The following is a 27,763-nucleotide window of genomic DNA, read 5'->3' on the forward strand; positions in this document are numbered from 1 at the left end:
AGTGTATTCACTAGTGGAAGAATACAGTGAGTCCCAGACTTATGAACATTAGAGTTGTTAACTTTCACAGATAGGAAAGGACCTTGCATTATGAACATTTGTAGATGCGAACAAATCGTGGACATAGCTCATGTGTCTGCCAGACATTGTCATGGCTGTGCTGCTGTGTGCATACTGTAGAGTGCGATAGTGTACAGTAGTACAGTATTCAATCAGAGCCCAGGGTGTCTGGAAGCAAGAGGAAAAGCAGTGGTGATGTGGAAGGGACTGCTAGGAAGTGCAAAACAATAACTCTGGGGGCAAAAAGTGAAAATAATTGAGAGATTGGAAAAGATGGTAGATGTTGCTCTGTCTTTACAGATGTACTGTACCACCATTTTAAGGTAACTGTAAAAGTAGTTTATTTACAGTATGTGTTTGGTTTGGTTTTTGTATGCTTTATATTGTATATTGTATATTTGTGTCAAAGGTGTATAAGATTCACTTTGTCAGACTGAACAAATGAATCTGACTTACAAACATTCTCCAGTCCCACAAATCATTGATAATTGATGAAATGTCTAGGACCTATGAGTACTTCCAGCTGCAATTTTTATGAATTATGTAAATGCTGGGGCCTTCTCTTTAGTTGAAGGACCCCAGCTGCTTGCCCTCTGGATAAACTAAAAAGAGTTGGATTAGATCAGGCCTAATCCCTATTTACAGCAAGGTAGCCTAAGGCAGTGTGGGTAGAGGCTGAAACTCTGGGGTGGTATCCTCAGAGAGAAAACCTCAGATTCAGAGCATGATCAGCTGAGTGTTGGTCAAAACAAATTTGAGAAGAGAAATTATCTTCTGGATCTCTGCCTATTTTTAAGGGATCTCACCACTTCCTATCTGTGCCTACGCCCAGATATCATGTTGTGCTACCTTAAATTATATGATCATATTTCCCAAACTGCTTCAGAGAATACTAGATCAAAGTGATATTGATAATTGTCCTATCAAAAGTACTCTGCCTTGGTTTGAATTTGACCTCCAAAGTTCACTTATGGGAACATTAGCTCTCAACTGAACAGTGTTGGAGAGGTGAAATCTTTGAGAGATGATTAGGTCATGAAGACTCTTGACCTTATACGGATTAATGCTATTGTCTTGGGAGTGGGTTCCTAGTAAAGAGGATGAGTAAACCCCTTCCTTTCTATGCGCATGCATGAATAAGAAGAATAAAATCAGATAATAGTTCAGAAAGACATGCTATCAAAATAGAAAATCATTTAAAAATATAAAGAAAAAAAAAAACTTGAGCCAAGCATGGTGGTGCACGCCTGTAATCCCAGCACTCCGGAGGCTGAGGCAGGAGGACTGCTGTGAGTTTGAGGCCAGCCTGGGCTACATAATGAGTTCAAGGTCAGCCTGAACTGCATAGAGAGACCTTGTATCAAAAAAGAGAAAAAAATATGTAGAGAGAGAAGAATGTTGTTCTTCATCAGGCGAGCGGCCAGACCCAACTGCCGTAAAAGCAAGAAGTCTCCTTGACAAAGTCTAGAGTCTTGTCAACTCTTGCTCAAACTCTGGCTAGAACTCAGGAAGACTGAAACCAGAGTGTTGAGGTGGCTCCGACCTTATGAACCCTATTCTTCCATGGACCCTGAGTAAAAAGGGCCGCTTATTGAAGGGAAGGCAGCAGGGACAATCTGGATGTGCAAAACTTCGCAAATCTTGTGTAGAAGACCTTTATACTAGGAGTCATTAGGCTACATCTCTCCCAGGGGACAAAGTTTGCAGGGCTCCTCCAGGCTTCCAGGAGGCCTGGAGCCTCGGTGGCATTAAGTTTTTCTTGCATCCAGTGCCAACTTGGAGCAGAAGGCCTATTTTTCCGTGATGCAAAGGACTCGTGAGACTTCCAAGGTAGTCTGGCAGAGGAAGGGAGGTGGCTGGGAGTGGCTGTCTCGAAGCTACCGGAAATGCATCTTTCTTTTTCCGGTTGGACTTCCATCCGCAGCCCTCAACCCGAGATTGGCAAGTTGGGTCTTGGGGAGGTGGAAGGTTCAGGACGGGGACTGACTTTCCAAGGCCCCTGCGTTCCCGAAACCCCGGCGCTCCCATTCGGTAAGCATCGCGCGCTTTTCCTGACATCGCCTCTGCGAGTGGCATGGGAGCGGAGTTTCGCTCTGTAGAGCAGCGGGGAGGCGTGGTGACTTTATAATCGGGTTGAGGAAAGGTAAAGTGGCCTCCAAAGAAGCCAGAATTGACTGGACATAACCGAGAAGCTGCCTTTCCCTTTCATTTCGGTCGGGGAGCCTCCGAGTGACTCCGCCGCTCCTGCTAGTTGCAGCCTCTGCGGCTGCGGAGTGGCGGTGAGTGGGGGCGGGGCATAAGGCGAAGCTTTTTTCGGAAGGCCGTGGCTTCGTTGCTAGGCGGCAGGTTGACTGGAGAGCGGGCGGGATCTGTCCTCTGCGAGGCCCAAAGGCCACTTGTAATCTGCAGAAACAGCTTCTTTGTACATTTTGTGCAAATGCAAATGGTGAAGCATACTCGTGGGCTGGGGCATGCTGAGTGATTAGGGGCGTCCCTGTGGCCTAGAATTTGTGGTGGGACGGGGCAGTAACATCCAGCACTGCACCCAGTTCAGTGTGTCGATAGCCACTGGCTTATGATCATAGCCCTGGAGAAGAAGCCACTCCAGCCTTAAACACATTGGCTTCTGCTGACACAGGAGGTGTCCCTTATCTCATGAGCCTGGATGGACAGCAAGGAGCCAACCATTTCCTTCAATATCCATGGCATCCCCGAAAAACTTTTCTGACTGTTTCTGTGAATCACGTGGGGGAGAATCAAGCTGTGAGGGCTGTCTCCGCTTTGAGGATACATGTGAAGTCCTATCTTGAGGAAATGTAAAAGTAAGGAGAAGAGTTACCCTTACTCAGGCCCTTCTTGTCTATAAGAATCGTAATCATCACCATCTCTCTTTTTTTTCTTAACAACATTTGGATTTCTTGTAAACACAGGCCAGCTGTAAGTTTTTCCAGTTAACGTAAACAAATAATTTAATATGCAGGTACAAATTTGTACGGGGCCCCTTATCAGTCTTCCAAAAGTAGTGTGACCCCTCCCAAATATTGATGATCTTATTGCCTAGTGAAAGGAAATTTGCTGAGAGCAATATTGTTATTTTTTCCCTTATGTCTCTGATCTTGTGCTGTCCCAGTTTTCCTACTAGTATTTATAAAATGGAAATGAGAATATCAGATGGTCCATGAAGTAATGGCTTTAATCTTCATGAGAGGATGAAGAGACATAGAAGTTATTTTTCTACTGACTAATGGCAAAAGACATGGATGATCTGTTAAAATTTAGAGAAACTCAAATATGCCCTATTTGTGAAGATCAGATAGGAAACACAGGTTAAGTACTGGATCTCTCAAACCTTCTTTTGGCTAGTGGGTACCTTTTTCCCCACCAACCTTTCCTAAGCTGCTAAGACAAAGGTGGCTGCGGGGGATATAAGGCCTAATTTTGACATTTGTCTTCTATAAATTGGGCTTTGTTTCAAAGTTGAGTAATAAAGAAAAGGAGAGCAACATACCTCCTTAAATAATCTATCATAGTGAGGGCCCTAATACTTGGCAGTTGATTTTATATTATTTTTAAATTAATTAATTTATTTTTGTTTAGTTTTTTTGAGCCAGTGTCTCACTGTGTAGTTCAGGCTGGCCTTGAACTCACTATATAGCCCGGGCTGGCCTCGAACTTGTGGTAATCCTCCTGCCTCAGCATCTTGAATGCTGGCAGTTAGTTTTAAAGGGGAAACAAGGCAGGAGCTTCTCACTTCATTTAATATGTGCCATATGACTTTCTCCTTGACGTGTACTTTCTTTTTCTCCTCTCCCTTAGTGCTCTTGGAAAGAAGATCCATTCACTGGTTTTGTAGCAAACCTAATGGGGCTTCAATTGTCACAGGTGGCACCAGTGGGGTGTCAGTGTCACATGCAGGAGTAAAACTGTTGCTAGACAAAATGATGACCAGTGAGTTGAAGGAGGATGCATGTTTGAACCCCCACATGGGGGCTGTTTGGGAGACTAAAGGATCTGTGAAAGACAGCTCCAGTCAGAGTAAGCAAAACAGCCTACAGATAAAACATCTTTGTCCTGAGAGTGCTCGCCAGCACTTCCGGAGCTTCTGTTTTCGTGAAGCACCTGGACCGCTAGAGGCTGTCAGTCAACTTCAGGAATTATGCCATCAGTGGCTGAGGCCAGAGATCCACTCAAAAGAGCAGATCTTGGAACTGCTGGTGCTAGAGCAGTTCCTGACCATTCTGCCCAGGGAGATCGAGAACTGGGTGCAGAAGCATCATCCACAGAACATCAGACAGGCTGTGGTCCTGGTAGAATGCTTGCAGAGAGAATCGGGTGGAACAAAGAATGAGGTGAGAAGAAAGATTCCTTATACGGTATGTACAATGAAATAGTATAGGGGTAGATATGTCTGGGTGGGGGCTTATCAGGGAATGAGATGGATCAAGTCACATTTTTCTTGTTCCGTTAGGAGAGCCAGGCAGGATCTGAAATCGCAGTCATACAGCAAAGAGTCCACAGGTTTCAGAATTGCTGATAGAGTCTTTCCTGGGCTTAGAGGAAAAAAAAAATACAGTTTTCTCTCTTTAGGGCCAGGATGAATTGACGGTGGTGAGCCTAGTCTGGCATGGAAAAGGAGACAAGACCTGAGTTCTTAGGAACAGAAATAAAAGACAAGAAAGAGTTGAAAAGTGGGAAACATTTCAAAAGCTGGACAGCGCTTAACAGAGACCAAAGGAAAGTGAGGGTAGCAAACAGAAGTATAAATCAAACAACTCTGGGTAGACTGCAAAGGAAGAGAAGAAATGGAAAGCAAAAAGGGAAACAATTATATGCACAGAAGAAAATGCCAACAGACAAGTGGAGGGAATCAGGATGCTGGGAGCTTGTATCCTCTGTAGCAGGAACACAGGCCTTTGGGCTGGGAGAAAAAGCCTCCACTGCCCTCACGTAGAGGGAGCACCTGTCCTTGGCACTGCTAGTGACTGGGGAACCAAGGTAGGCCCTTGGGAAATGGCAGCATGCTACTTCTCTTCAGCAGCCCACCTTGCCACCTTGAAGACAAGGCAGAGCATATTTTTGGTGTCTTGCTACAACCAAGTCATTCCCTTTCTCCATTACATCCTTCTTTGGCTATAAGAAGGTTGAAAAATCTGGCTGACAGGAAAACTTATATTTAATTCCCTATCTTTTAGAGAGAATGCAAAGATAGAAATCCACTAAGGCAGGGATCCAAGACAAGAAAGCAAGCCAACAAGAGCAGTGTGAGAATAGATAACCTTCCCAAACCTGCTAGTGGCTTGAACTGTGACTTTGTCTACAGGGGTGGGGGCTGTTGGGTTGGGGAGGCTGGAAGTAGTCAGCATTATCCTTTTTATCTTAATGTTCCCATATTCTGAGAGCATAGTGACACAATATCTCATCAGTCTTTTTTTTACTTCCCAAACCTGGGCTCTGCTCCCTCTGCCACCTCCCCTAATCCAAAAGCAAGTTCTGTGCTAATGAGGATGGGGATTATTTCTAGGTCACAGCCCATGAGCTGGGAAGGGTGGCAGTGCTCTTGGGAGGAACAGCAGTGGCCCCAGGCTTCAAGTGGAAGCCAGCAGAGCCCCAACTACTGGGTATGTTCCAGAAAGAATGTTGCAATACTTACCAGGTACTATAAGAACTGCTGGGCTGGCGTACTCACAGAGAAACCCAGCCTGTATATAAAAGAGGCGAGGCGCTTCATAATGTTTCTCCTGGGAGCTGTGATAGCAGTTGGTTCAGCTAGAATGGTGTATAGTGATGGCGAACCTTTTAGCGCTTTCAGTGATAACAGCGCACTGCAGCTGCCGAAGGTTTGCCACCACCTCTGTAGGAGATTTGCCGGTGCCCAGCCATGCACCATTATGTTTCCTGGGTGGGAATGTAGCAGGTAGCTGAAGGTTGGAGGTGGTCTGAGTTGTAACAGTTATCCAAGTGACAGAACCCTGATATTTACACCATGATCTTTGCTCCTCAGAAATTTGAGAGGAAAGAAAATGGAACGTGGACAAGTAGGGCCTTCACGCCTTTGTAAGTGACAAGAGAAATTTAGATTAGGAATGTGCCATCAAGTGGCAGAATGTGAAGAACCGTGTGTACCAAGAATAAAATAAGACAAGATAAAAATCTCCTTTATTTCTTACTGTACACCAGAGGACTTGAATCCTTCATTTTCACATACCACTAATTCTTGCCCAGCTTAATGAATAATTTATTTTATGCGATTTAATATATTTTATAGATTTTCTTTTATTAATTTACCTCATGAAATCTGGAGAAATAGTAATCTGGGGAACTGGCTCTAGGACTGGTGGATATATGCTTTTATTTCCCTTGAGAGGACCACTTCTGGACATCATACACATGTTTGTCCCAGTGATCCATCTTTACCAAAGGTGTCCTGATATTCTGTATTTTAGAAATCAGATTAGGATGTTCATAAACAGAAAAGAGAAATTTTCTCTGGCTCTTTTCCACCCACAGCTGTGCACACTCCACAGATTTTAGGCCTTTCTGGGCAGAAAAGCACCAAACACTGGAAGATGGCATCTGAGCTCATCTTGCCTGAGTCCCAGGTGAGCTGTACTTTCTAGCTTTTTCAGGTGGCCCTGTTTCTGCTCTTCCCTGCTGCCTATCACGTGTTCTGCCCCACAGGTGTTCTACAGTGTCTTAGCCCCAAATATTCTCCAGGAAGCTAGTGAATGGGAATTAGGTACCTCCCAGGCTGTTTACTGATCTGCTTGGCTCCTTCCTTTCTGCCATCTCATTCTTCCCCCCTAAATCTTGTACTGTTAATTTCTTCGGCATCTGTCCTACCATATAATTCAGAGATGGGTGATTAGAACTCTTCTGTAGTGGCAGGTACTAAACTAAAGCCCATTGCCTTCTTTAGAATCTGTTGACATTTGAAGATGTGGCCGTGTATTTTTCTGAAGAAGAATGGCAGTTATTGGACCCTAATCAGAAGGCTCTCTACAATGATGTAATGCAGGATACCTATGAGACTGCCTCCTTTCTAGGTAAAGATTTTTCCTTCTCTTTGTGTACAAGTTGAATAATATGTTGTGTCCTTAGGTTATGGAAATTGCACCCCTCTGTTCCAGCAGCTGGTTGTTCTCAGCCTGATAATGTGAGGTAAAGCGAAAGTGTATCCAGATAATTTTTAATAAATATGCATGTGTCGCTTCCTTATTCCAAATAGAATTATTGATCCGTCATACCCTCGCTCTCTGTAAACCTGCTTTTGCCTTATCTTTCCCATCTCAGTAAAGGATGCAAGCATTTACCCAACTGCTCAGGCCGGAAACCTCAGTCACCCTGTACAACAGTCTTTCTGTTATACTCCGCGCTCATCTATTAGCAGATCTTCACTCTGTCTTCCCAATATAGCCTGAATCCAGCCATATTCCAGCCTCTTCCAATCTCGCTATCCTAGTTGAATCCACTCTCCTCTAATCAAGTCTATCTTCAATAGCACTGGATGCCCGGTCCCCATATCATTTGTGCCTATCTTCCTTAGGCTTACTCCCTAGCTTCCTCATTGCATATCCACCCACAGACACAGTGGAGTATAAATAAATTATTGATCCAAGATTTTGCCCACTTAAACATTTGGAAATTTAAAAAGTATGAAAGAGTCACTTACTCTTCCTGAAAAGAATATGGAATTAAAATGGCAGTTCGTGACTTCAAAATTTTATTCTCAAAGCATTATTGCTACACTTTAAAGTTAAAGTGATTTGTTTGGAGCAAGGAGAAGAACCATAAATCCAAAGTCTCCAAGAATTCAAGGACAGTCTTAGAGATTTCCTGTAGGTAAGTATATACATGAGAAAAGGAGAAACGTTCTTGGATAGGAATATTTACTTGACTAACATTTTAGGATTCTGTTCCTGTATTATTATTATTATTATTTTGGTACTGGGGATCGAATTCGGGTCCTTGCACTTTCGAGGCAGGTGGCGGAACCACTGAGCTAAATCCCCAGCCCCTGTTCCTGTATTTTTAATTGAAGTTTTTATTGAGATCATTGTAGATTCACATGCAGATTAAAATGTAATATACAGAGAATCTATGTACGCATCACTTAGTTTCCTGTAATAACTTTTGCAAAAATACTATATTACAATAAGATACCAATCCTGATGTAACCTACTGATCTTATTCATATTTCCCCAGTTTTACTTGAATTACTTTGTGTGTGTGTGTGTGTGTGTGTGTGTGTGTGTGTATTAGTTCTATATGTTTTTTTTTTTTCAGTACCAGAGATGGAACTCAGGACCTTGCACTTGTGAGGCAGTCGCGGCGCCACTGAACTACATCCCCAGCCCATTTCTATATGCTTTTATCACATGTAGCTTTGTGCATTCACCACTGTAGTCAAAATATAGTCAAAATCCATTACCATATGGATCCCTCTATTGCCTTTTTATAATTGCACCTACTTTCCTCTCACATCCCAGTAACTCATACCATTAATATGTTTTACATTTTGAAAATTTTGCTATTTGAAAAATTTTATATGGGCAGAATTATAAAATATGTAGCTTTTTGGATCAGCTTTTTAAAATTTATGATAATTCCCTGGAAATTCATTTAAGTAGCTGCATACATCAATACCTAATTTCTTTCTAATTGTTGAGTAGCATTCCCTATCACTGTTTAAACATTCACTCACTGAAAGATATCTGGCTTGGCCAGGGGATTTAGCTCAGTGGTGTTGCACCTGCCTTGAAAGAGCAACGTCCTGAGTTTGATCCCTGGTACCGGAAGAAAAAAAAAAGATATCTGGCTCTATTTTTGGGTATTTGAATATAGCTGCTAATACATTTGTGTACAGGTTTTTCTGTAGAGTTTTAATTTCCCTGGGATAAGTACTTCAAGGGTACAATTGCTCATTCATATGATAATTACATGTTTAATTTATAGGAAATTGGCAAACTTTTCCATATGACTGTAGCATTACATTCCCTCTAACAATATATGAACAATTCAGTTTTTCTAAATCTTTTCCTGTGCTTAATGTCAGTATGTTTTATACTTTTAGCCATTCTGATAGGTGTGTAGGAATACCACATTATGGTTTTGGTTTGCATTTCCCTAATGGATAAAGATGTTTTATATCTTTTCATGTGTTTATTTGCTATCTCTGTATCCTCTTCAGTGAAGTGTCTTTTGCCTGTATTTTATTTGGATTTTTTAACAATTGAGTTTGAGTATTCTTTGTATTCTAGATTCTCATACTTTGTCAGTTGTATGGTTTGCTGTCAGTTTCTCCCAGTGTGTTTATTGCCTTTAACCTCTTGCCATAGGTTTCCATAGAGTAAAGTTTTCATTTTGATGAGAACCAATTTTTTTCTGTTATACATCATAATTTTGGTGTCAAGTCTAGAACTCTGATTAGCTTTGCCCTAGGTCCCTGTGATTTTCTTCTAAAACTTTTATAATTTTATGTTTTACATTTAACTCCACGATCCATTTTGATTTAATTTTATATAAGGTATGAGGTTTAGGTTGAGGCTGTTTTTGCCTATGGAAGTCCAGTTGCTTTAGGATCATTTGTCATTTGTTAATTGCTCCATTGAATTGCTTTTGTGGTTTTTGACAAGGATGAGTTGGGCATGTTTGTGTATTTCTAAACTATTCCATTGAGCTATATGTCTCTCTTACTATTGCACGCTCTTGATTATTGTAGTTATATTGGAAGCTTTAATGTCTGTTGAGCAGAGTGATTTCCCCTATTTTATTCTCCTTTTAGCTCTGGTAGGGCCTGTGCTTTCCACGTAAATTTCAGAGTTAGCTTATCTATGTCTAAAATGAACTTTGTTGAAATTTTGCCAGAAATTACATTAAACGTATACAAATCAATTTGAAGATTGATGCCTAATTATTTAGGTCTTCTTTTATATCTTTCAGCAACTTTTTGTAATTTTTAGTGTATATATAGTCTACATTTTTAAAGTATATGGCTAAGATTTTCATTTTCATTGGAATAATTGTAAATGATGCTATTTTAAATTTTGGTTTTTGCATATTTACTGTTTTTATACAGAAATGCCATGGATCTTGTATCTTGTGACTATTCTGAATTCATTTAGTAATTCTAAGTCTTTTTTTATTTGTAGATTTTATGGGATTTTCTACACAGGCAATTATAAAATCTAGAATGCTTTTTATTTCTTTTGCTTGCCTTATTACACTAGATTCAGCTTCTAATACTATATTGAATTAAAGTAGTAAGGGAAGACAACCTTGCCTTGTTCTCAGATTTAGCATGAAAACATTCAGTCTTTCATCGTTACCTGTGATGTTAGCACTGGGCTTTTTGTTTGTTTTTGGTAACAGGGATCCAACTCGAAACCTTGCGCTTTCCAGACAGACGCCCGACCCACTGAGCTAAATCCCCGGCTCAGCACTGGGCTATTTTTTTGTTTTTCTTTTTTTGTTTCTTTGATACCAGGGATCAAACTCGGAAACTTGCGCTTTTGACACAGACGCGGCACCCACTGAGCTAAATCCCTGGCCCAGCACTGGGCTTTTTTTTTTGTTTTTCATTTGGTTGTTTTTTTGGTACCAGGGATCGAACTCGGAACCTTGCGCTTTCCAGACAGGCTCCGCACCCACTGAGCTAAATCCATGGCCCAGCACTGGGCTTTTTTTTGTTTTTGTTTTTGTTGGTTTTTTGATACCAGGGATCGAACTCAGAACCTTTCCCTTTCGAGACAAGCACCCGACCCACTGAGCTAAATCCCCGGCCCATCACTGGGCGCTTTTTTTGTTTTTGTTTTTTGTTGTTTTTTTGGTACCAGGGATCGAACTGGGAACCTTGCGCTTTCCAGGGAGGCACCGGACCCACTGAGCTAAATACCTGGCCCAGCACTGGGCTTTTTTTTTGTTTTTATTTTTGGTGTTTTTTGGGTACCAGGGATCAAACTCAGAACTTTGCGCTTTCGAGACAGGCACCCGACCCACTGAGCTAAATCCCCGGCCCAGCACTGAGCTTTTTAATTGACACTCTTTATCAAGTTGATATAATTCTTAGCTTGATGAATTTTTATGATGAATGGATGTGGGGCTTTTTGAAAAAAATTTTTTCTACGTCAATTCATAGCAGCATATTCCTTCTTTAGTTTGGTGAAATGGTGGATTATGTTTATTTTTACATGATGAACAAGACTTGTATGGGTGTAATAAATTCTGTTTTGTCATGGTATGTAATTCAGTTGCATTAAGTTAATATTTTGTTGTCAATTTTTGTATTTTAATTTGTAGGAGAAGTTAGAATAATTTTCTGTTTTAGTATTGTCTGTATGATTTTTGTATCAGCATAATACTGGTCTTACAAAATGAGTTGGGTGATGTTTCCTCCTCTTTTGTGGAACAGATTATAAATACTTGTTGTTAATTCTTTTCTTTTTTGTTTTTTTTTTAATACGGGGGATCTCACTTGGAACCTTGTGCTTTTGAGGCAGGCACCAGACCCACTGAGCTACATCCCGGTCTAGCACTGGGCTTTGTTTTGGTTTTGTTTTTCTTGTTTTTTTGGTACCAGGGATCGAATTCGGAACCTTGGGCTTTTGAGGCAGGCACCGGAACCACTGAGCTAAATCCCTGGCCAAGCACAGGGCTCTTTGTTTTTTGTTTTTTTGGTGTTTTTTTGGTAGCAGGGATCAAACTCGGAACCTTTCCCTTTCCAGACAGGCGCTGGACCCACTGAGCTAAATGCCTGGCCCAGCACTGGACTTTTTTTTGTTTTTGTTTTTGGTGGTTTTTGGTACCAGGGATCAAACTCAGAACCTTGCGCTTTTGAGACAGGCGCCAGACACACTGAGCTAAATCCCCGGCCCAGCACTGGGCTTTTTAATTGACATTCTTTATCAAGTTGATATAATTCCTAGCTTGATGAATTTTTATAATGAATGGATGTGGGGCTTTTTGAAAAAATTTTTTTCTACGTCAATTCATAGCAGCATATTCCTTCTTTAGTTTGTGGAAATGGTGGATTATGTTTATTTTTACATGATGAACAAGACCTGTATGCATGTAATAAATTCTGTTATGTCATGGTATATAAATCAGTTGCATTAAGTTAATATTTTGTTGTCAATTTTTGTATTTTAATTTGTAGAAGTTAGAATAACTTTCCTTTTTAGTACTGTCTGGATGATTTTTGTATCAGCATAATACTGGTCTTACAAAATGAGTTGGGTAATATTTCCTCCTCTTTCCTGGAACAGATTATAAATACTTGTTGTTAATTCCTTTTTTTTTTTTTCTTTTTATACCGGGGATGGAACTTGGAAGCTTGTGCTTTTGAGGCAGGCGCCAGACCACTGAGCTAAATCCCAGGCCCGGCACTGGGCTTTTTTTGTTTGTTTGTTTGTTTTTGGTTTTTTGGTACCAGGGATCGAACTCGGAACCTTGGGCTTTCGACCCAGGCGCGGGACCCACTGACCTAAATCCCTGGCCCAGCACTGGACTTTTTTTTTATTTTTGTTTTTGGTGGTTTTTGGTACCAGGGATCAAACTCGGAACCTTGTGCTTTCGAGACAGGCGCCGGACCCACTGAGCTAAATCCCTGGCCCAGCACTGGACTTTTCTTTTGTTTTTGTTTTTGGTGGTTTTTGGGTACCAGGGATCGAACTCGGAACCTTACGCTTTCCAGACAGGCACAGGACACACTGAGCTAAATCCCCGGCCCAGCACTGGGCTTTTTAATTGACACTCTTTATCAAGTTGATATAATTCCTAGCTTGATGAATTTTCATGATGATTGGATGTGGGGCTTTTTGAAATAATTTTTTTCTTCGGCAATTCATAGGAGCATATTCCTTCTTTAGTTTGTTGAAATGGTGGATTATGTTTATTTTTACATGATGAACAAGACTTGTAGGCATGTAATAAATTCTGTTTTGTCATGGTATGTAATTCAGTTGCATTAAGTTAATATTTTGTTGTCAATTTTTGTATTTTAATTTGTAGGAGATGTTAGAATAATTTTCTTTTTTAGTACTGTCTGTATGATTTTTGTATCAGCATAATTCTGGTCTTACAAAATGAGTTGGGTAATATTTCCTCCTCTTTCCTGGAACAGATTATAAATACTTGTTGGTAATTCTTTTTTTATTTTTTCTTTTTATACCGGGGATGGAACTTGGAACCTTGTGCTTTTGAGGCAGGCACCAGACCCACTGAGCTAAATCCCCGGCCCGGCAGTGGACTTTTTTTGTTTGTTTGGTTTTGGTTTTTTGGTACCAGGGATCGAACTCGGAACCTTGGGCTTTCGACCCAGGCGCCGGACCCACTGAGCTAAATCCCCGGTCCAGCACTGGGCTTTTTTTTTGTTTTTATTTTTGGTGTTTTTTGGGTACCAGGGATTGAACTCAGAACCTTGGGCTTTTGAGGCAGGCGCCGGACCCACTGAGCTAAATCCCCGGTCCAGCACTGGGCTTTTTTTTTTGTTTTTATTTTTGGTGTTTTTTGGGTACCAGGGATCGAACTGAGAACCTTGCGCTTTCGAGACAGGTGCCGGACCTACTGAGCTAAATCTCGGGCCCAGCACTGGGCTTTTTTTGTTTTTTGTTGTTTTTTTGATACTAGGGATCAAACTCGGAACCTTTCCCTTTCGAGACAGGCGCCGGACGTACTGAGCTAAATCCCCGGTCCAGCACTGGACTTTTTTTTTTGTTTTTATTTTTGGTGCTTTTTGGGTACCAGGGATTGAACTCAGAACCTTGGGCTTTTGAGGCAGGCGCCGGACCCACTGAGCTAAATCCCCGGTCCAGCACTGGACTTTTTTTTTGTTTTTATTTTTGGTGTTTTTTGGGTACCAGGGATCAAACTCAGAACCTTGGGCTTTTGAGGCAGGCGCCGGAACCACTGAGCTAAATCCCCGGCCCAGCACTGGGCTTTTTAATTGACATTCTTTATCAAGTTGATATAATTCCTAGCTTCATGAATTTTCATGATGAATGGATGTGGAGCTTTTTGAAATAATTTTTTTCTACGTCAATTCATAGGAGCATATTCCTTCTTTAGTTTCTTGAAATGGTGGATTATGTTTATTTTTACATGATGAACAAGACCTGTAGGCATGTAATAAATTCTGTTTTGTCATGGTATGTAAATCAGTTGCATTAAGTTAATATTTTGTTGTCAATTTTTGTATTTTAATTTGTAGGAGATGTTAGAATAATTTTCTTTTTTAGTACTGTCTGTATGATTTTTCTATCAGCATAATACTGGTCTTACAAAATGAGTTGGGTAATATTTCCTCCTCTTTCCTGGAACAGATTATTAATACTTGTTGTTAATTCTGTTTTTTTTTTTTTTCTTTTTATGCCGGTAATGGAACTTGGAACCTTGTGCTTTTGAGGCAGGCGCCAGACCCACTGAGCTAAATCCCCGGCCCGGCAGTGGACTTTTTTTGTTTGTTTGTTTGTTTTTGGTTTTTTGGTACCAGGGATCGAACTCGGAACCTTGCGCTTTCGACCCAGGCGCCGGACCCATTGAGCTAAATCCCCGGTCCAGCACTGGACTTTTTTTTTGTTTTTATTTTTGGTGTTTTTTGGGTACCAGGGATCGAACTGAGAACCTTGCGCTTTCGAGACAGGTGCCGGACCTACTGAGCTAAATCTTGGGCCCAGCACTGGGCTTTTTTTTTGTTTTTTGTTGGTTTTTTGATACTAGGGATCAAACTCGGAACCTTTCCCTTTCGAGACAGGCGCCGGACGTACTGAGCTAAATCTCGGGCCCAGCACTGGGCTTTTTAATTGACACTCTTTATCAAGTTGATATAATTCCTAGCTTGATGAATTTTCATGATGAATGGATGTGGGGCTTTTTGACAAAATTTTTTTCTACGTCAATTCATAGCAGCATATTCCTTCTTTAGTTTCTTGAAATGGTGGATTATGTTTATTTTTACATGATGAACAAGACCTGTATACATGTAATAAATTCCGTTTTGTCATGGTATGTAAATCAGTTGCATTAAGTTAATATTTTGTTGTCAATTTTTGTATTTTAATTCGTAGGAGATGTTAGAATAACTTTCCTTTTTAGTACTGTCTGGATGATTTTTGTATCCGCATAATACTGGTCTTACAAAATGAGTTGGGTAATATTTCCTCCTCTTTCCTGGAACAGATTATAAATACTTGTTGTTAATTCTGTTTTTTTTTTTCTTTTTATGCCGGGGATGGAACTTGGAACCTTGTGCTTTTGAGGCAGGCGCCAGACCCACTGAGCTAAATCCCCGGCCCGGCAGTGGACTTTTTTTGTTTGTTTGTTTGTTTTTGGTTTTTTGGTACCAGGGATCGAACTCGGAACCTTGCGCTTTCGACCCAGGCGCCGGACCCACTGAGCTAAATCCCCGGTCCAGCACTGGACTTTTTTTTTGTTTTTATTTCTGGTGTTTTTTGGGTACCAGGGATCGAACTCAGAACCTTGCGCTTTCGAGACAGGTGCCGGACCTACTGAGCTAAATCTCGGGCCCAGCACTGGGCTTTTTTTTGGTTTTTGTTGGTTTTTTGGTACCAGGGATCAAACTCGGAACCTTTCCCTTTCGAGACAGGCGCCGGACCCACTGAGCTAAATCCCTGGCCCAGCACTGGACTTTTCTTTTGTTTTTGTTTTTGGTGGTTTTTGGGTACCAGGGATCGAACTCGGAACCTTACGCTTTCCAGACAGGCACAGGACACACTGAGCTTAATCCCCGGCCCAGCACTGGGCTTTTTAATTGACACTCTTTATCAAGTTGATATAATTCCTAGCTTGATGAATTTTTATGATGAATGGATGTGGGGCTTTTTGAAAAAATTTTTTTCTACGTCAATTCATAGCAGCATATTCCTTCTTTAGTTTGTTGAAATGGTGGATTATGTTTATTTTTACATGATGAACAAGACCTGTATGCATGTAATAAATTCTGTTTTGTCATGGTATGTAAATCAGTTGCATTAAGTTAATATTTTGTTGTCAATTTTTGTAGTTTAATTTGTAGAAGTTAGAATAACTTTCCTTTTTAGTACTGTCTGGATGATTTTTGTATCCGCATAATACTGGTCTTACAAAATGAGTTGGGTAATATTTCCTCCTCTTTCCTGGAACAGATTATAAATACTTGTTGTTAATTCTGTTTTTTTTTTTCTTTTTATGCCGGGGATGGAACTTGGAACCTTGTGCTTTTGAGGCAGGCGCCAGACCCACTGAGCTAAATCCCCGGCCCGGCAGTGGACTTTTTTTGTTTGTTTGTTTGTTTTTGGTTTTTTGGTACCAGGGATCGAACTCGGAACCTTGCGCTTTCGACCCAGGCGCCGGACCCATTGAGCTAAATCCCCGGTCCAGCACTGGACTTTTTTTTTGTTTTTATTTTTGGTGTTTTTTGGGTACCAGGGATCGAACTGAGAACCTTGCGCTTTCGAGACAGGTGCCGGACCTACTGAGCTAAATCTTGGGCCCAGCACTGGGCTTTTTTTTTGTTTTTTGTTGGTTTTTTGATACTAGGGATCAAACTCGGAACCTTTCCCTTTCGAGACAGGCGCCGGACGTACTGAGCTAAATCTCGGGCCCAGCACTGGGCTTTTTAATTGACACTCTTTATCAAGTTGATATAATTCCTAGCTTGATGAATTTTCATGATGAATGGATGTGGGGCTTTTTGACAAAATTTTTTTCTACGTCAATTCATAGCAGCATATTCCTTCTTTAGTTTCTTGAAATGGTGGATTATGTTTATTTTTACATGATGAACAAGACCTGTATACATGTAATAAATTCCGTTTTGTCATGGTATGTAAATCAGTTGCATTAAGTTAATATTTTGTTGTCAATTTTTGTATTTTAATTTGTAGAAGTTAGAATAACTTTCCTTTTTAGTACTGTCTGGATGATTTTTGTATCAGCATAATACTGGTCTTACAAAATGAGTTGGATAATATTTCCTCCTCTTTTCTGCAAAAGATTATAAATGCTTTTTGTTAATTCTTTTTTTTTTTTCTTTTTTATACCGTGGATCGAACTTGGAACCTTGCATTGTTGAAGCAAGCACCAGACTCACTGAGCTACATCCCCGGTCCAGCACTGGGCTTTGTTTTGGTTTTGTTTTTGTTGTTTTTTTGGTACCAGGGATCGAAGTCGAAACCCTGTGCTTTCAAGACAGGCGCAGGACCCACTGAGCTAAATCCCTGGCCCAGCACTGGACTTTTTTTTTGTTTTTATTTTTGGTGTTTTTTGGGTACCAGGGATAGAACTCAGAACCTTGCGCTTTCGAGGCAGGTGCTAGACCCACTGAGCTAAATCCCCGGCCCAGCACTGGGCTTTTTACTTGACATTCTTTGTCAAGTTGATATAATTCCTAGCTTGATGAATTTTTATGATGAATGGATGTAGGACTTTTAGAAATAATTTTTTTCTATGTCAATTCATAGCAGCATATTCCTTCTTTAGTTTGTTGAAATAGTGGATTATGTTTACTTTTACATGATGATCAAGGCTTGTATGCATGTAATAAATTCTGTTTTGTCATGGTATGTAATTCAGTTGCATTAAGTTAATATTTTGTTGTCAGTTTTTGTATTTTCATTTTTGGAGAAGTTAAAATAGTTTTCTGTTTTAGTACTGTCTGTATGATTTTTGTATCAGCATAATACTGGTCTTACAAAATGAGTTGGGTAATATTTCCTCCTCTTTTCTGGAACAGATTATAAATACTTGTTGTTAATTCTTTTTTTTTTTTCCTTTTTTATACCGGGGATCGAACTTGGAACCTTGCTCTTTTGAGGCAGGCGCCAGACCCACTGAGCTACATCCCCGGTCCAGCACTGGGCTTTGTTTTGGTTTTGTTTTTGTTGTTTTTTTGATACCAGGGATCGAAGTTGGAACCTTGTGCTTTTGAGACAGGCGCCGGACCCACTGAGCTAAATCCCCGGCCCAGCACTGGGCTTTTGTTTTTGTTTTTGTTTTTGTTGGTTTTTTGATACCAGGGATCAAACTCGGAACCTTGTGCTTTCCAGACAGGCGCCAGATCCACTGAGCTAAATCCCAGGCCAAGCACTGGGCTTTTTGTTTTTTTTTCGTTGTTGTTGTTTTTTTGGTACCAGGGATCGAACTTGGAACCTTGCTCTTTTGAGTCAGGCGCCAGACCCACTGAGCTACATCCCCGGTCCAGCACTGGGCTTTTTTTTGTTTTTGTTTTTGTTGGTTTTTTGATACTAGGGATCGAACGAAGAACCTTTCGCTCTCGAGACAGGTGCCGGACCCACTGAGCTAAATCCCTGGCCCAGCACTGGGCTTTTTATTTGTTTTTGTTTTTGTTGGGTTTTTGATACCAGGGATCGAACTTGGAGCCTTGCGACTTTGAGACAGATGCTGGACCCACTGAGCTGAACCCCCGGCCCAGCACTGGGCTTTTTATTTGGCTTTCTTTGTCAAGTTGATATAATTCCTAGCTTGACGAATTTTTATGATGAATGGATGTGGGAATTTTTGAAATAATTTTTTCCTGCGTCAATTCATAGCAGCATATTCCTTCTTTAATTTGGTGAAATGGTGGATTAAGTTTATTTTTACATGATGAACAAGACCTTTATGCATATAATAAATTCTGTTTTGTCATGGTATGTAATTCAGTTGCATTAAGTTAATATTTTTTTGTCAATTTTTGTATTTTAATTTATAGGAGAAGTTAGAATAATTTTGTGTTTTAGTACTGTCTGTATGATTTTTGTATCAGCATAATCCTGGTCTTACAAAATGAGTTGGGTAATATTTCCTCCTCTTTCCTGGAACAGATTATAAATGCTTGTTGTTAATTCTTTTTTTTTTTTTTCTCTTTGTACCGGGGGTGGAACATGGAACCTTGTGCTTTTGAGGCAGGCGCCAGAGCCACTGAGCTAAATCCGCGGTCCAGCACTGGGCTTTTTTTTTGTTTTTATTTTTGGTGTTTTCTGGGTACCAGGGATTGAACTCAGAACCTTGGGCTTTTGAGGCAGGCGCCAGACCCACTGAGCTAAATCCCTGGTCCGGCACTGGACTTTTTTTTTGTTTTTATTTTTGGTGTTTTCTGGGTACCAGGGATCAAACTCAGAACCTTGGGCTTTTGAGGCAGGCGCCGGACACACTGAGCTAAATCCCCGGCCCAGCACTGGGCTTTTTAATTGACACTCTTTATCAAGTTGATATAATTCCTAGCTTGATGAATTTTCATGATGATTGGATGTGGGGCTTTTTGAAATAATTTTTTTCTTCGGCAATTCATAGGAGCATATTCCTTCTTTAGTTTGTTGAAATGGTGGATTATGTTTATTTTTACATGATGAACAAGACTTGTAGGCATGTAATAAATTCCGTTTTGTCATGGTATGTAAATCAGTTGCATTAAGTTAATATTTTGTTGTCAATTTTTGTATTTTAATTTGTAGAAGTTAGAATAACTTTCCTTTTTAGTACTGTCTGGATGATTTTTGTATCCGCATAATACTGGTCTTACAAAATGAGTTGGGTAATATTTCCTCCTCTTTTCTGCAAAAGATTATAAATGCTTGTTGTTAATTCTTTTTTTTTTTTCTTTTTTATACCGTGGATCGAACTTGGAACCTTGCGTTGTTGAAGCAGGCACCAGACTCACTGAGCTACATCCCCCGTCCAGCACTGGGCTTTGTTTTGGTTTTGTTTTTGTTGTATTTTTGGTACCAGGGATCGAAGTCGGAACCCTGTGCTTTCAAGACAGGCGCAGGACCCACTGAGCTAAATCCCTGGCCCAGCACTGGACTTTTTTTTTGTTTTTATTTTTGGTGTTTTTTGGGTACCAGGGATAGAACTCAGAACCTTGCGCTTTCGAGGCAGGTGCTAGACCCACTGAGCTAAATCCCCGGCCCAGCACTGGGCTTTTTACTTGACATTCTTTGTCAAGTTGATATAATTCCTAACTTGATGAATTTTTATGATGAATGGATGTAGGACTTTTAGAAATAATTTTTTTCTTTGTCAATTCATAGCAGCATATTCCTTCTTTAGTTTGTTGAAATAGTGGATTATGTTTATTTTTACATGATGATCAAGACTTGTATGCATGTAATAAATTCTGTTTTGTCATGGTATGTAATTCAGTTGCATTAAGTTAATATTTTGTTGTCAGTTTTTGTATTTTAATTTTTGGAGAAGTTAAAATAGTTTTCTGTTTTAGTACTGTTTGTATGATTTTTGTATCAGCATAATACTGGTCTTACAAAATGAGTTGGGTAATATTTCCTCCTCTTTTTTGGAACAGATTATAAATACTTGCTGTTAATTCTTTTTTTTTTTCCTTTTTTATACCGGGGATCGAATTTGGAACCTTGCTCTTTTGAGGCAGGCGCCAGACCCACTGAGCCAAATCCCCGGTCCAGCACTGGGCTTTGTTTTGGTTTTGTTTTTGTTGTTTTTTTGATACCAGGGATCGAAGTTGGAACCTTGTGCTTTCGAGACAGGCGCCGGACCCACTGAGCTAAATCCCCGGCCCAGCACTGGGCTTTTGTTTTTGTTTTTGTTTTTCTTGGTTTTTTGATACCAGGGATCAAACTTGGAACCTTGTGCTTTCCAGACAGGCACTGGACCCACTGAGCTAAATCCCCGGCCCAGCACTGGACTTTTTTTTGGTTTTGTTGGTTTTTTGATACTAGGGATCGAACGAAGAACCTTTCGCTCTCGAGACAGGTGCCGGACCCACTGAGCTAAATCCCTGGCCCAGCACTGGGCTTTTTATTTGTTTTTGTTTTTGTTGGGTTTTTGATACCAGGGATCGAACTTGGAGCCTTGCGACTTTGAGACAGATGCTGGACCCACTGAGCTGAACCCCCGGCCCAGCACTGGGCTTTTTATTTGGCTTTCTTTGTCAAGTTGATATAATTCCTAGCTTGACGAATTTTTATGATGAATGGATGTGGGAATTTTTGAAATAATTTTTTCCTGCGTCAATTCATAGCAGCATATTCCTTCTTTAATTTGGTGAAATGGTGGATTAAGTTTATTTTTACATGATGAACAAGACCTTTATGCATATAATAAATTCTGTTTTGTCATGGTATGTAATTCAGTTGCATTAAGTTAATATTTTTTTGTCAATTTTTGTATTTTAATTTATAGGAGAAGTTAGAATAATTTTGTGTTTTAGTACTGTCTGTATGATTTTTGTATCAGCATAATCCTGGTCTTACAAAATGAGTTGGGTAATATTTCCTCCTCTTTTCTGGAACAGATTATAAATACTTGTTGTTAATTCTTTTTTTTTTCCTTTTTTATACCGGGGATCGAACTTGGAACCTTGCTCTTTTGAGGCAGGCGCCAGACCCACTGAGCTACATCCCCGGTCCAGCACTGGGCTTTTTTTTGGTTTTGTTTTTGTTGTTTTTTTGATACCAGGGATCGAAGTTGGAACCTTGTGCTTTCGAGACAGGCACCGGACCCACTGAGCTAAATCCCCGGCCCAGCACTGGGCTTTTGTTTTTGTGTTTGTTTTTGTTGGTTTTTTGATACCACGGATCAAACTCGGAACCTTGTGCTTTCCAGACAGGCGCCAGATCCACTGAGCTAAATCCCCGGCCAAGCACTGGGCTTTTTGGTTTTTTTCGTTGTTGTTGTTTTTTTGGTACCAGGGATCGAACTTGGAACCTTGCTCTTTTGAGTCAGGCGCCAGACCCACTGAGCTACATCCCCGGTCCAGCACTGGGCTTTTTTTTGTTTTTGTTTTTGTTGGTTTTTTGATACTAGGGATCGAACGAAGAACCTTTCGCTCTCGAGACAGGTGCCGGACCCACTGAGCTAAATCCCTGGCCCAGCACTGGGCTTTTTATTTGTTTTTGTTTTTGTTGGGTTTTTGATACCAGGGATCGAACTTGGAGCCTTGTGACTTTGAGACAGATGCTGGACCCACTGAGCTGAACCCCCGGCCCAGCACTGGGCTTTTTATTTGGCTTTCTTTGTCAAGTTGACATAATTCCTAGCTTGACGAATTTTTATGATGAATGGATGTGGGAATTTTTGAAATAATTTTTTCCTGCGTCAATTCATAGCAGCATATTCCTTCTTTAATTTGGTGAAATGGTGGATTAAGTTTATTTTTACATGATGAACAAGACCTTTATGCATACAATAAATTCTGTTTTGTCATGGTATGTAATTCAGTTGCATTAAGTTAATATTTTGTTGTCAATTTTTGTATTTTAATTTATAGGAGAAGTTAGAATAATTTTGTGTTTTAGTACTGTCTGTATGATTTTTGTATCAGCATAATCCTGGTCTTACAAAATGAGTTGGGTAATATTTCCTCCTCTTTTCTGGAAAAGATTATAAATGCTTGTTGTTAATTCTTTTTTTTTTTCTTTTTATTCTGGGGATGGAACTTGGAACCTTGTGCTTTTAGACAGTCGCCAGACCCACTGAGCCAAATCCCCGGCCCGGCACTGGACTTTTTTGTTTGTTTGTTTTTGGTTTTTTGGTACCAGGGATCGAAGTCGGAACCTTGCACTTTCGAGATAGGCTCCGAACCCACTGAGGTAAATCCCCGGCCAAGCACTGGGCTTTTTGTTTTTTGTTTTTTTGGGTTTTTTTTGGTAGCAGGGATCGAAGTCGGAACCTTGCGTTTTCGAGACAGGCCCTGGACCTACTGAGCTAAATCCCTGGTCCAGCACTGGGCTTTTGTTTGGTTTTGTTTTTGTTGTTTTTTTGGTACCAGGGATCAAACTCCGAACCTTGTGTTTTCGAGAGAGGTGCTAGACCCACTGAGCTAAATCCCCGGCCCAGCACTGGGCTTTTTAATTGACACTCTTTATCAAGTTGATATAATTCTTAGTTTGATAAATTTTTATGGTGAATGGATGTGGGGCTTTTTGAAATAATTTTTTTCTTCGGCAATTCATAGCAGCATATTCCTTCTTTAGTTTGCTGAAATGGTGGATTATGTTTAATTTCACATGGTGAACAAGACTTGTATGCATGTAATAAATTCTGTTTTGTCATGGTATGTAATTCAGTTGCATTAAGCTAATATTTTGTTGTCAATTTTTGTACTTTAATTTGTAGGAGATGTTAGAATAGTTTTCTTTTTTAGTACCGTCTGTATGATTTTTGTATCAACATAATACTGGTCTTACAAAATGAGTTGGATAATATTTCCTCCTCTTTTCTAGAAAAGATTATAAATACTTGTTGTTAATTCTTTTTTTTTTTTTTTTGTATACCGGGGATGGAACTTGGAACCTTGTGCTTTTGAGGCAGGCGCCAGACCCACTGAGCTAAATCCCTGGCCCAGCACTGGCATTTTTTTGTTTGTTTGTTTTTGTTTTTTTGGTAGGAGGGATCGAAGTCTGGGAACCTGGCCCTTTCCAGGCAGGCGGTGGACCCACTGAGCTAAATCCCCGGTCCAGCACTGGGCTTTTTTTTTGTTTTTGTTCTTTTTTTGATACCAGCCATCGAACTTAGAACCTTGAGCTTTCTAGACAGACCCCAGACCCACTCAGCTAAATCCCCGGCCCAGCACTGGGCTTTTTAATTGACATTCTTTATCAAGTTGATATAATTCCTAGCTTGATGAATTTTTGTGTTGAATGGATGTGGGACTTTTTGGAATAATTTTTTTCTTCGGCAATTCATAGCAGCACATTCCTTCTTTAGTTTGTTGAAATGGTGGATTATGTTTATTTTCACATGATGAACAAGACTTGTATGGGTGTAATAAATTCTGTTTTGTCATGGTATGTAATTCAGTTGCATTAAGTTAATATTTTGTTGTCAATTTTTGTATTTTAATTTGTAGGAGAAGTTAGAATAATTTTCTTTTTTAGTACTGTTTGTATGATTTTTGTATCAGCATAATACTGGTCTTACAAAATGAGTTGGGTAATATTTCCTTCTCTTTTCTGGAAAAGATTATAAATACTTGTTGTTAATTCTTTTTTTTTCTTTTTTCTTTTTTAACTGGGAATCGAATTCAGGTCTCTGTGGTTGCAAGGCAGGAGTTGGAACCACTGAACTAAATCCCGACACTTGTTGTTAATTCTTTACATATTTGGTAGAATCCTCCAGCGGCACCATTTGGATCTGGAGTGTTTTTTAGGGGGAGTTTATAAATTATGAATCATTTTTCAATGGTCTCGGTGCTCTTCCAGTTGTCTATTCCATATTGGTTGCATTCTGGTAATTTTCAAGGAATTGGTCCATTATTACTAACTTTAAATTCATGAACATAAAGTTCAGAGTACCGTGTTACCTTGGTTTATGAACTTAATTTGTTTTATGATTTTGATGAAGATGGCTGTAGTTGTGTTTGTCATCTGATGCATGGTTTGTGAATGGAAGCAAAATTTTGCCAAACGCTTTTGTTTGTGAACTGAATTTCTTGCAAACAGAAGCATTCATGAACCAAAGTATTACTTTACTCACTTATTGTATTTTAATTGCTGCAGAGTATGTAGTGATATACTGCCCTCCATGCCTCCCTATCTTTCTGTCTTTCATCTTTTTTTATGATGAGGCTTTCTTGATATTGGTGATCTGTGTGTTTACTTTTCTTTCTTTTTTTTTTTTTGTATTGGGGATTGAACTGGGGACCTTGTGCTTGCGAGGCAGGTGGAGGAACCACTGAGCTAAATTCCCGGCCCTGTGTCTTTATTTTTGTTAAGTCTTGTTACAGGTCTAGCCATTTTATTAGTTTTTTAAAGCAGAAGCTTTTTGTTTGACTGTGATTTCTGCTCTCATTTTTATTATTTCCCCCTTTTAGCCTGCTTTGGATTTATTTTCCTTTTTGTATAGTTTCCTGAAGTAGGAACTTAGATGATTGATTTGAGACCTTTCCTTTTTTCTGTTGTGAGCACTTAGGGCTACAGATTTTTCCTCTGATAATACTTTAACTAGATTTTATATATTTTGTTATACTTTCATTTCATTCAACTCTACTTTAAATTTTCCTTTGAGACTATCTTTGAACTGTGGATTACTTAGAAATGGGTTTTTTATTTCTATATATATTTAGATTTTCCGAGTTTTTGTTTTTGATTTCTAGTTTGATTATATTTTCTGTCAGAATTGTCTTTCTTACTGAAGTTGTGGTTTTTCTTAGTTCTTTGTATGATGAATAATTTTTATTGCATCCTAATTCTTGTGTATATTAGAAGAGTTTGCATCATAGCAAATATTTTATTTTAAATGTTGAAATCAAACATTTACTGGTACAAACTAAATGCTGGCATGAAAAGCCTTCTGACTTTTATGGAGTATGCTTCCAATTGCAGTTTTAAGTTTCAGAAACTTTATGATATTAACTTTGGTTTATATGGTACAGTTGGGGTTCCCATGAGTCCCAGCTGGTTTTGCCTGAAGCTGTGGAAGGCATTTCTCTTGAGCAGGGTGTCTCTCAGAGGGGAAGGGGAATTAGGACCCATAGAGATGAAGAGGCTTCCTAAGCCAGGCCACTTGGGTCTGGTTCACTCTTATTAGCTGTGCTGCTTCACTTGTAAATCTCGTGTTGAAGGGAGGAAGTCTCATGTTTATGATGTTAAAGAGGCCTCTTTTCAATTTTCATTGATTTGGCTGGATGTTTCTTGCCAGTTCTGCTTGTATCTTGATCTTTTTCAACTAGGGTTGGGGAAACTCTCCAGCCCAGTGTGGAAGGCACGTATCTCTCCTGGCTGTGTACTGTTGACAGATTCCAGGTTGGTCCCCTTTGCCAGTTGTATCTGGTTTGCCTGATGTTGTCAGAAGGTTTCCCAGTCAGGGTGGGGAAGGAATAAGAATCCCTGGATCTGAGTTACCTTCTTATGCTGGGTGTTGGGGTATGTCATTGTCATTTTGCTCTGTCATTTTTCCATTCCTGGGGTCCCAAACTAGTTTGCATTCTTCTCAGTTTTTAGAATTCTCTTTTGGTTATTTCTTGCATTATTTAATGGATCTGTTGTTGTGCCTGGAAGAAAGACTCAGGGAGAGAGAGATTTTTGCCATTTTGTCAGACTAAACCAAAGTCACTTGTTTGCTGTATTTTAAAAAGCAATCATTATTGATTTTTCTCTCCATTCATGTAGTTTTATGGTATGGGAAACAGATGTTTGATTCTTCTATTTGTTCTAACAGGGTTAAAGCTCAAAAATGACACCAGAAATGATCAGCCTAAATCTGTTTCTGCATCAGAAATACAAGCACCAGAACGCAAAATATCAAAGAAGACCAGAATGAAAGTTGCCCAGAAAACAGCAGCCAAGGAAAATCATGGTGATACATGCAGGGTAGAGAAACACAGTCGAGGTTTTCCAAGGAAAAAGAGAAAGAATCTTTCAACTTATAAACAAAAGCTTCCAAAACTTAGGGATCTTCACAGGAAGGGTCACCCAGGGGAGAAACCTTTTAAGTGTCAGGAATGTGGGAAAAGCTTCAGAGTTAGCTCTGACCTTATTAAGCACCAGAGAATTCACACTGAAGAGAAGCCCTATAAATGTCAACAGTGTGACAGGAGGTTTAGATGGAGTTCAGATCTTAATAAGCACTTTATGGCACATCAAGGAATAAAACCATATATATGCTCATGGTGTGGGAAAAGCTTCAGTCATAACACAAATCTCCACACACACCAAAGAATTCACACAGGAGAGAAGCCTTTTAAGTGTCATGAATGTGGAAAAAGATTTATTCAGAACTCCCACCTTATTAAACATCAGAGAACCCACACAGGTGAGCAGCCTTATACTTGTAGCATGTGCAATAGAAACTTTAGCAGACGGTCAAGCCTTCTTAGACACCAGAAACTGCACAGAAGGAGTCCAGTATCTCCAGTCTAAGGAAAGTCACCATATAGAACAACAGAAGTAATGAAAGATTATAAAATTTTGAGGTGCTCAATGATAGGAATGTGTTACCAAAAGAAAATTTGCAATAGATTTATGTCCTGTGGCACAGAAACAAACCCAAGCTGTCTATTACTCAGCATTGTATCTTCGGTGCTTAGCATAAGACTGATACATGATAAGTTATTTACAAATAAAAGAATGAAAATGTAAATATAGCTCTTTGTTTATATGTATTCATCTGATTACTCAGACCTTACACACTCAGTGTTATAAGCTCTTCAGGTACTAGATGCTGGGTAAATGTGTGATGGGCATGAATCCTGCTCTCATTCTTCAGTTTTTCTCAGGTGAGATGGAAAATAAGGGTAGACAAGGTCATCTCAAGAAAGCCTAGAAAGAATAACTAAGATTGGGACAATCTCAGTGGTTATGATTCAATCTGTAATGACAGCCAAGCCCAGGGCTCAGGGAACTTTAATCTGGGACAGAAAGAGAATCAAATGTTTGCCCTGGGAGAAGTACCCTCCCATTCTAGTTGTCTTTCTCCTGAGAACCCACTACTGCTGTGCCTTCTGTCAAATAATTTCAAGGAGCAAGGGAAGGCCTGAAGGCCAATGAAGACCCAGGAACCTTGCAAGAACTTGATATTTCTCTCCTGCAAATCCTCTCAATACAGGCTTATAGAATGAAATGATAAGGGTCTGGGTCCTCATCCAGGTGTCCTTTTGTAGAAAGCACAAGGCAGTGGTGAATGGCCTTTTTCGGCTTTGATTATGTGCACAAGAGGCTTTTAAATTGATATGTACTGTTCCAGGGCCTAGAGAAAGGTCCATTTTTATGACTGCTCAATTATCCATTTACCTGAATGA

The 27,763-nt window shown here is 39.9% G+C and overlaps 2 protein-coding genes across 4 annotated transcripts in view; both read left to right on the top strand.

Annotated features, from left to right (window-relative positions):
• LOC101704253 (zinc finger protein 449-like) overlaps positions 1-27,763 on the top strand; it is a 207,276-nt gene that overhangs the window by 50,115 nt on the left and 129,398 nt on the right. The gene's annotated exons all lie outside the window — the stretch shown is intronic.
• On the top strand, positions 1,951-27,109 carry Znf75d (zinc finger protein 75D). Of its 3 annotated transcripts, XM_087202155.1 has the most exons (5): positions 1,972-2,091; positions 2,699-2,882; positions 3,877-4,433; positions 6,977-7,103; positions 26,185-27,109. In XM_087202155.1, coding segments are annotated over exons 2-5 (1,386 nt in total). In that variant the 5' UTR covers positions 1,972-2,091; positions 2,699-2,881; the 3' UTR covers positions 26,886-27,109. The 3 variants fall into 3 exon arrangements, with proteins under 3 accessions (XP_087058280.1, XP_012924938.3, XP_087058281.1); XM_087202154.1 differs by lacking the exon at positions 2,699-2,882 and having other exon boundaries at positions 1,951-2,091; XM_013069484.3 differs by lacking the exon at positions 2,699-2,882 and having other exon boundaries at positions 1,951-2,091; positions 3,877-4,409.

This window comes from Heterocephalus glaber, unplaced genomic scaffold, assembly GCF_053883595.1.
Source record: "Heterocephalus glaber isolate CG9 unplaced genomic scaffold, H.glaber_assembly_v1.0 deba00001765, whole genome shotgun sequence".
Classification (NCBI taxonomy): Eukaryota; Metazoa; Chordata; class Mammalia; order Rodentia; family Bathyergidae; genus Heterocephalus; species Heterocephalus glaber.

Excerpts from the sequence above, each read along its gene's own strand:
- Znf75d (XM_087202155.1), top strand. Across the intron at positions 4,434-6,976 it reads GAAGAAAGATTCCTTATACG|AATCTGTTGACATTTGAAGA; the intron begins GTATGTACAATG and ends TGCCTTCTTTAG. Across the intron at positions 7,104-26,184 it reads TGAGACTGCCTCCTTTCTAG|GGTTAAAGCTCAAAAATGAC; the intron begins GTAAAGATTTTT and ends TTGTTCTAACAG.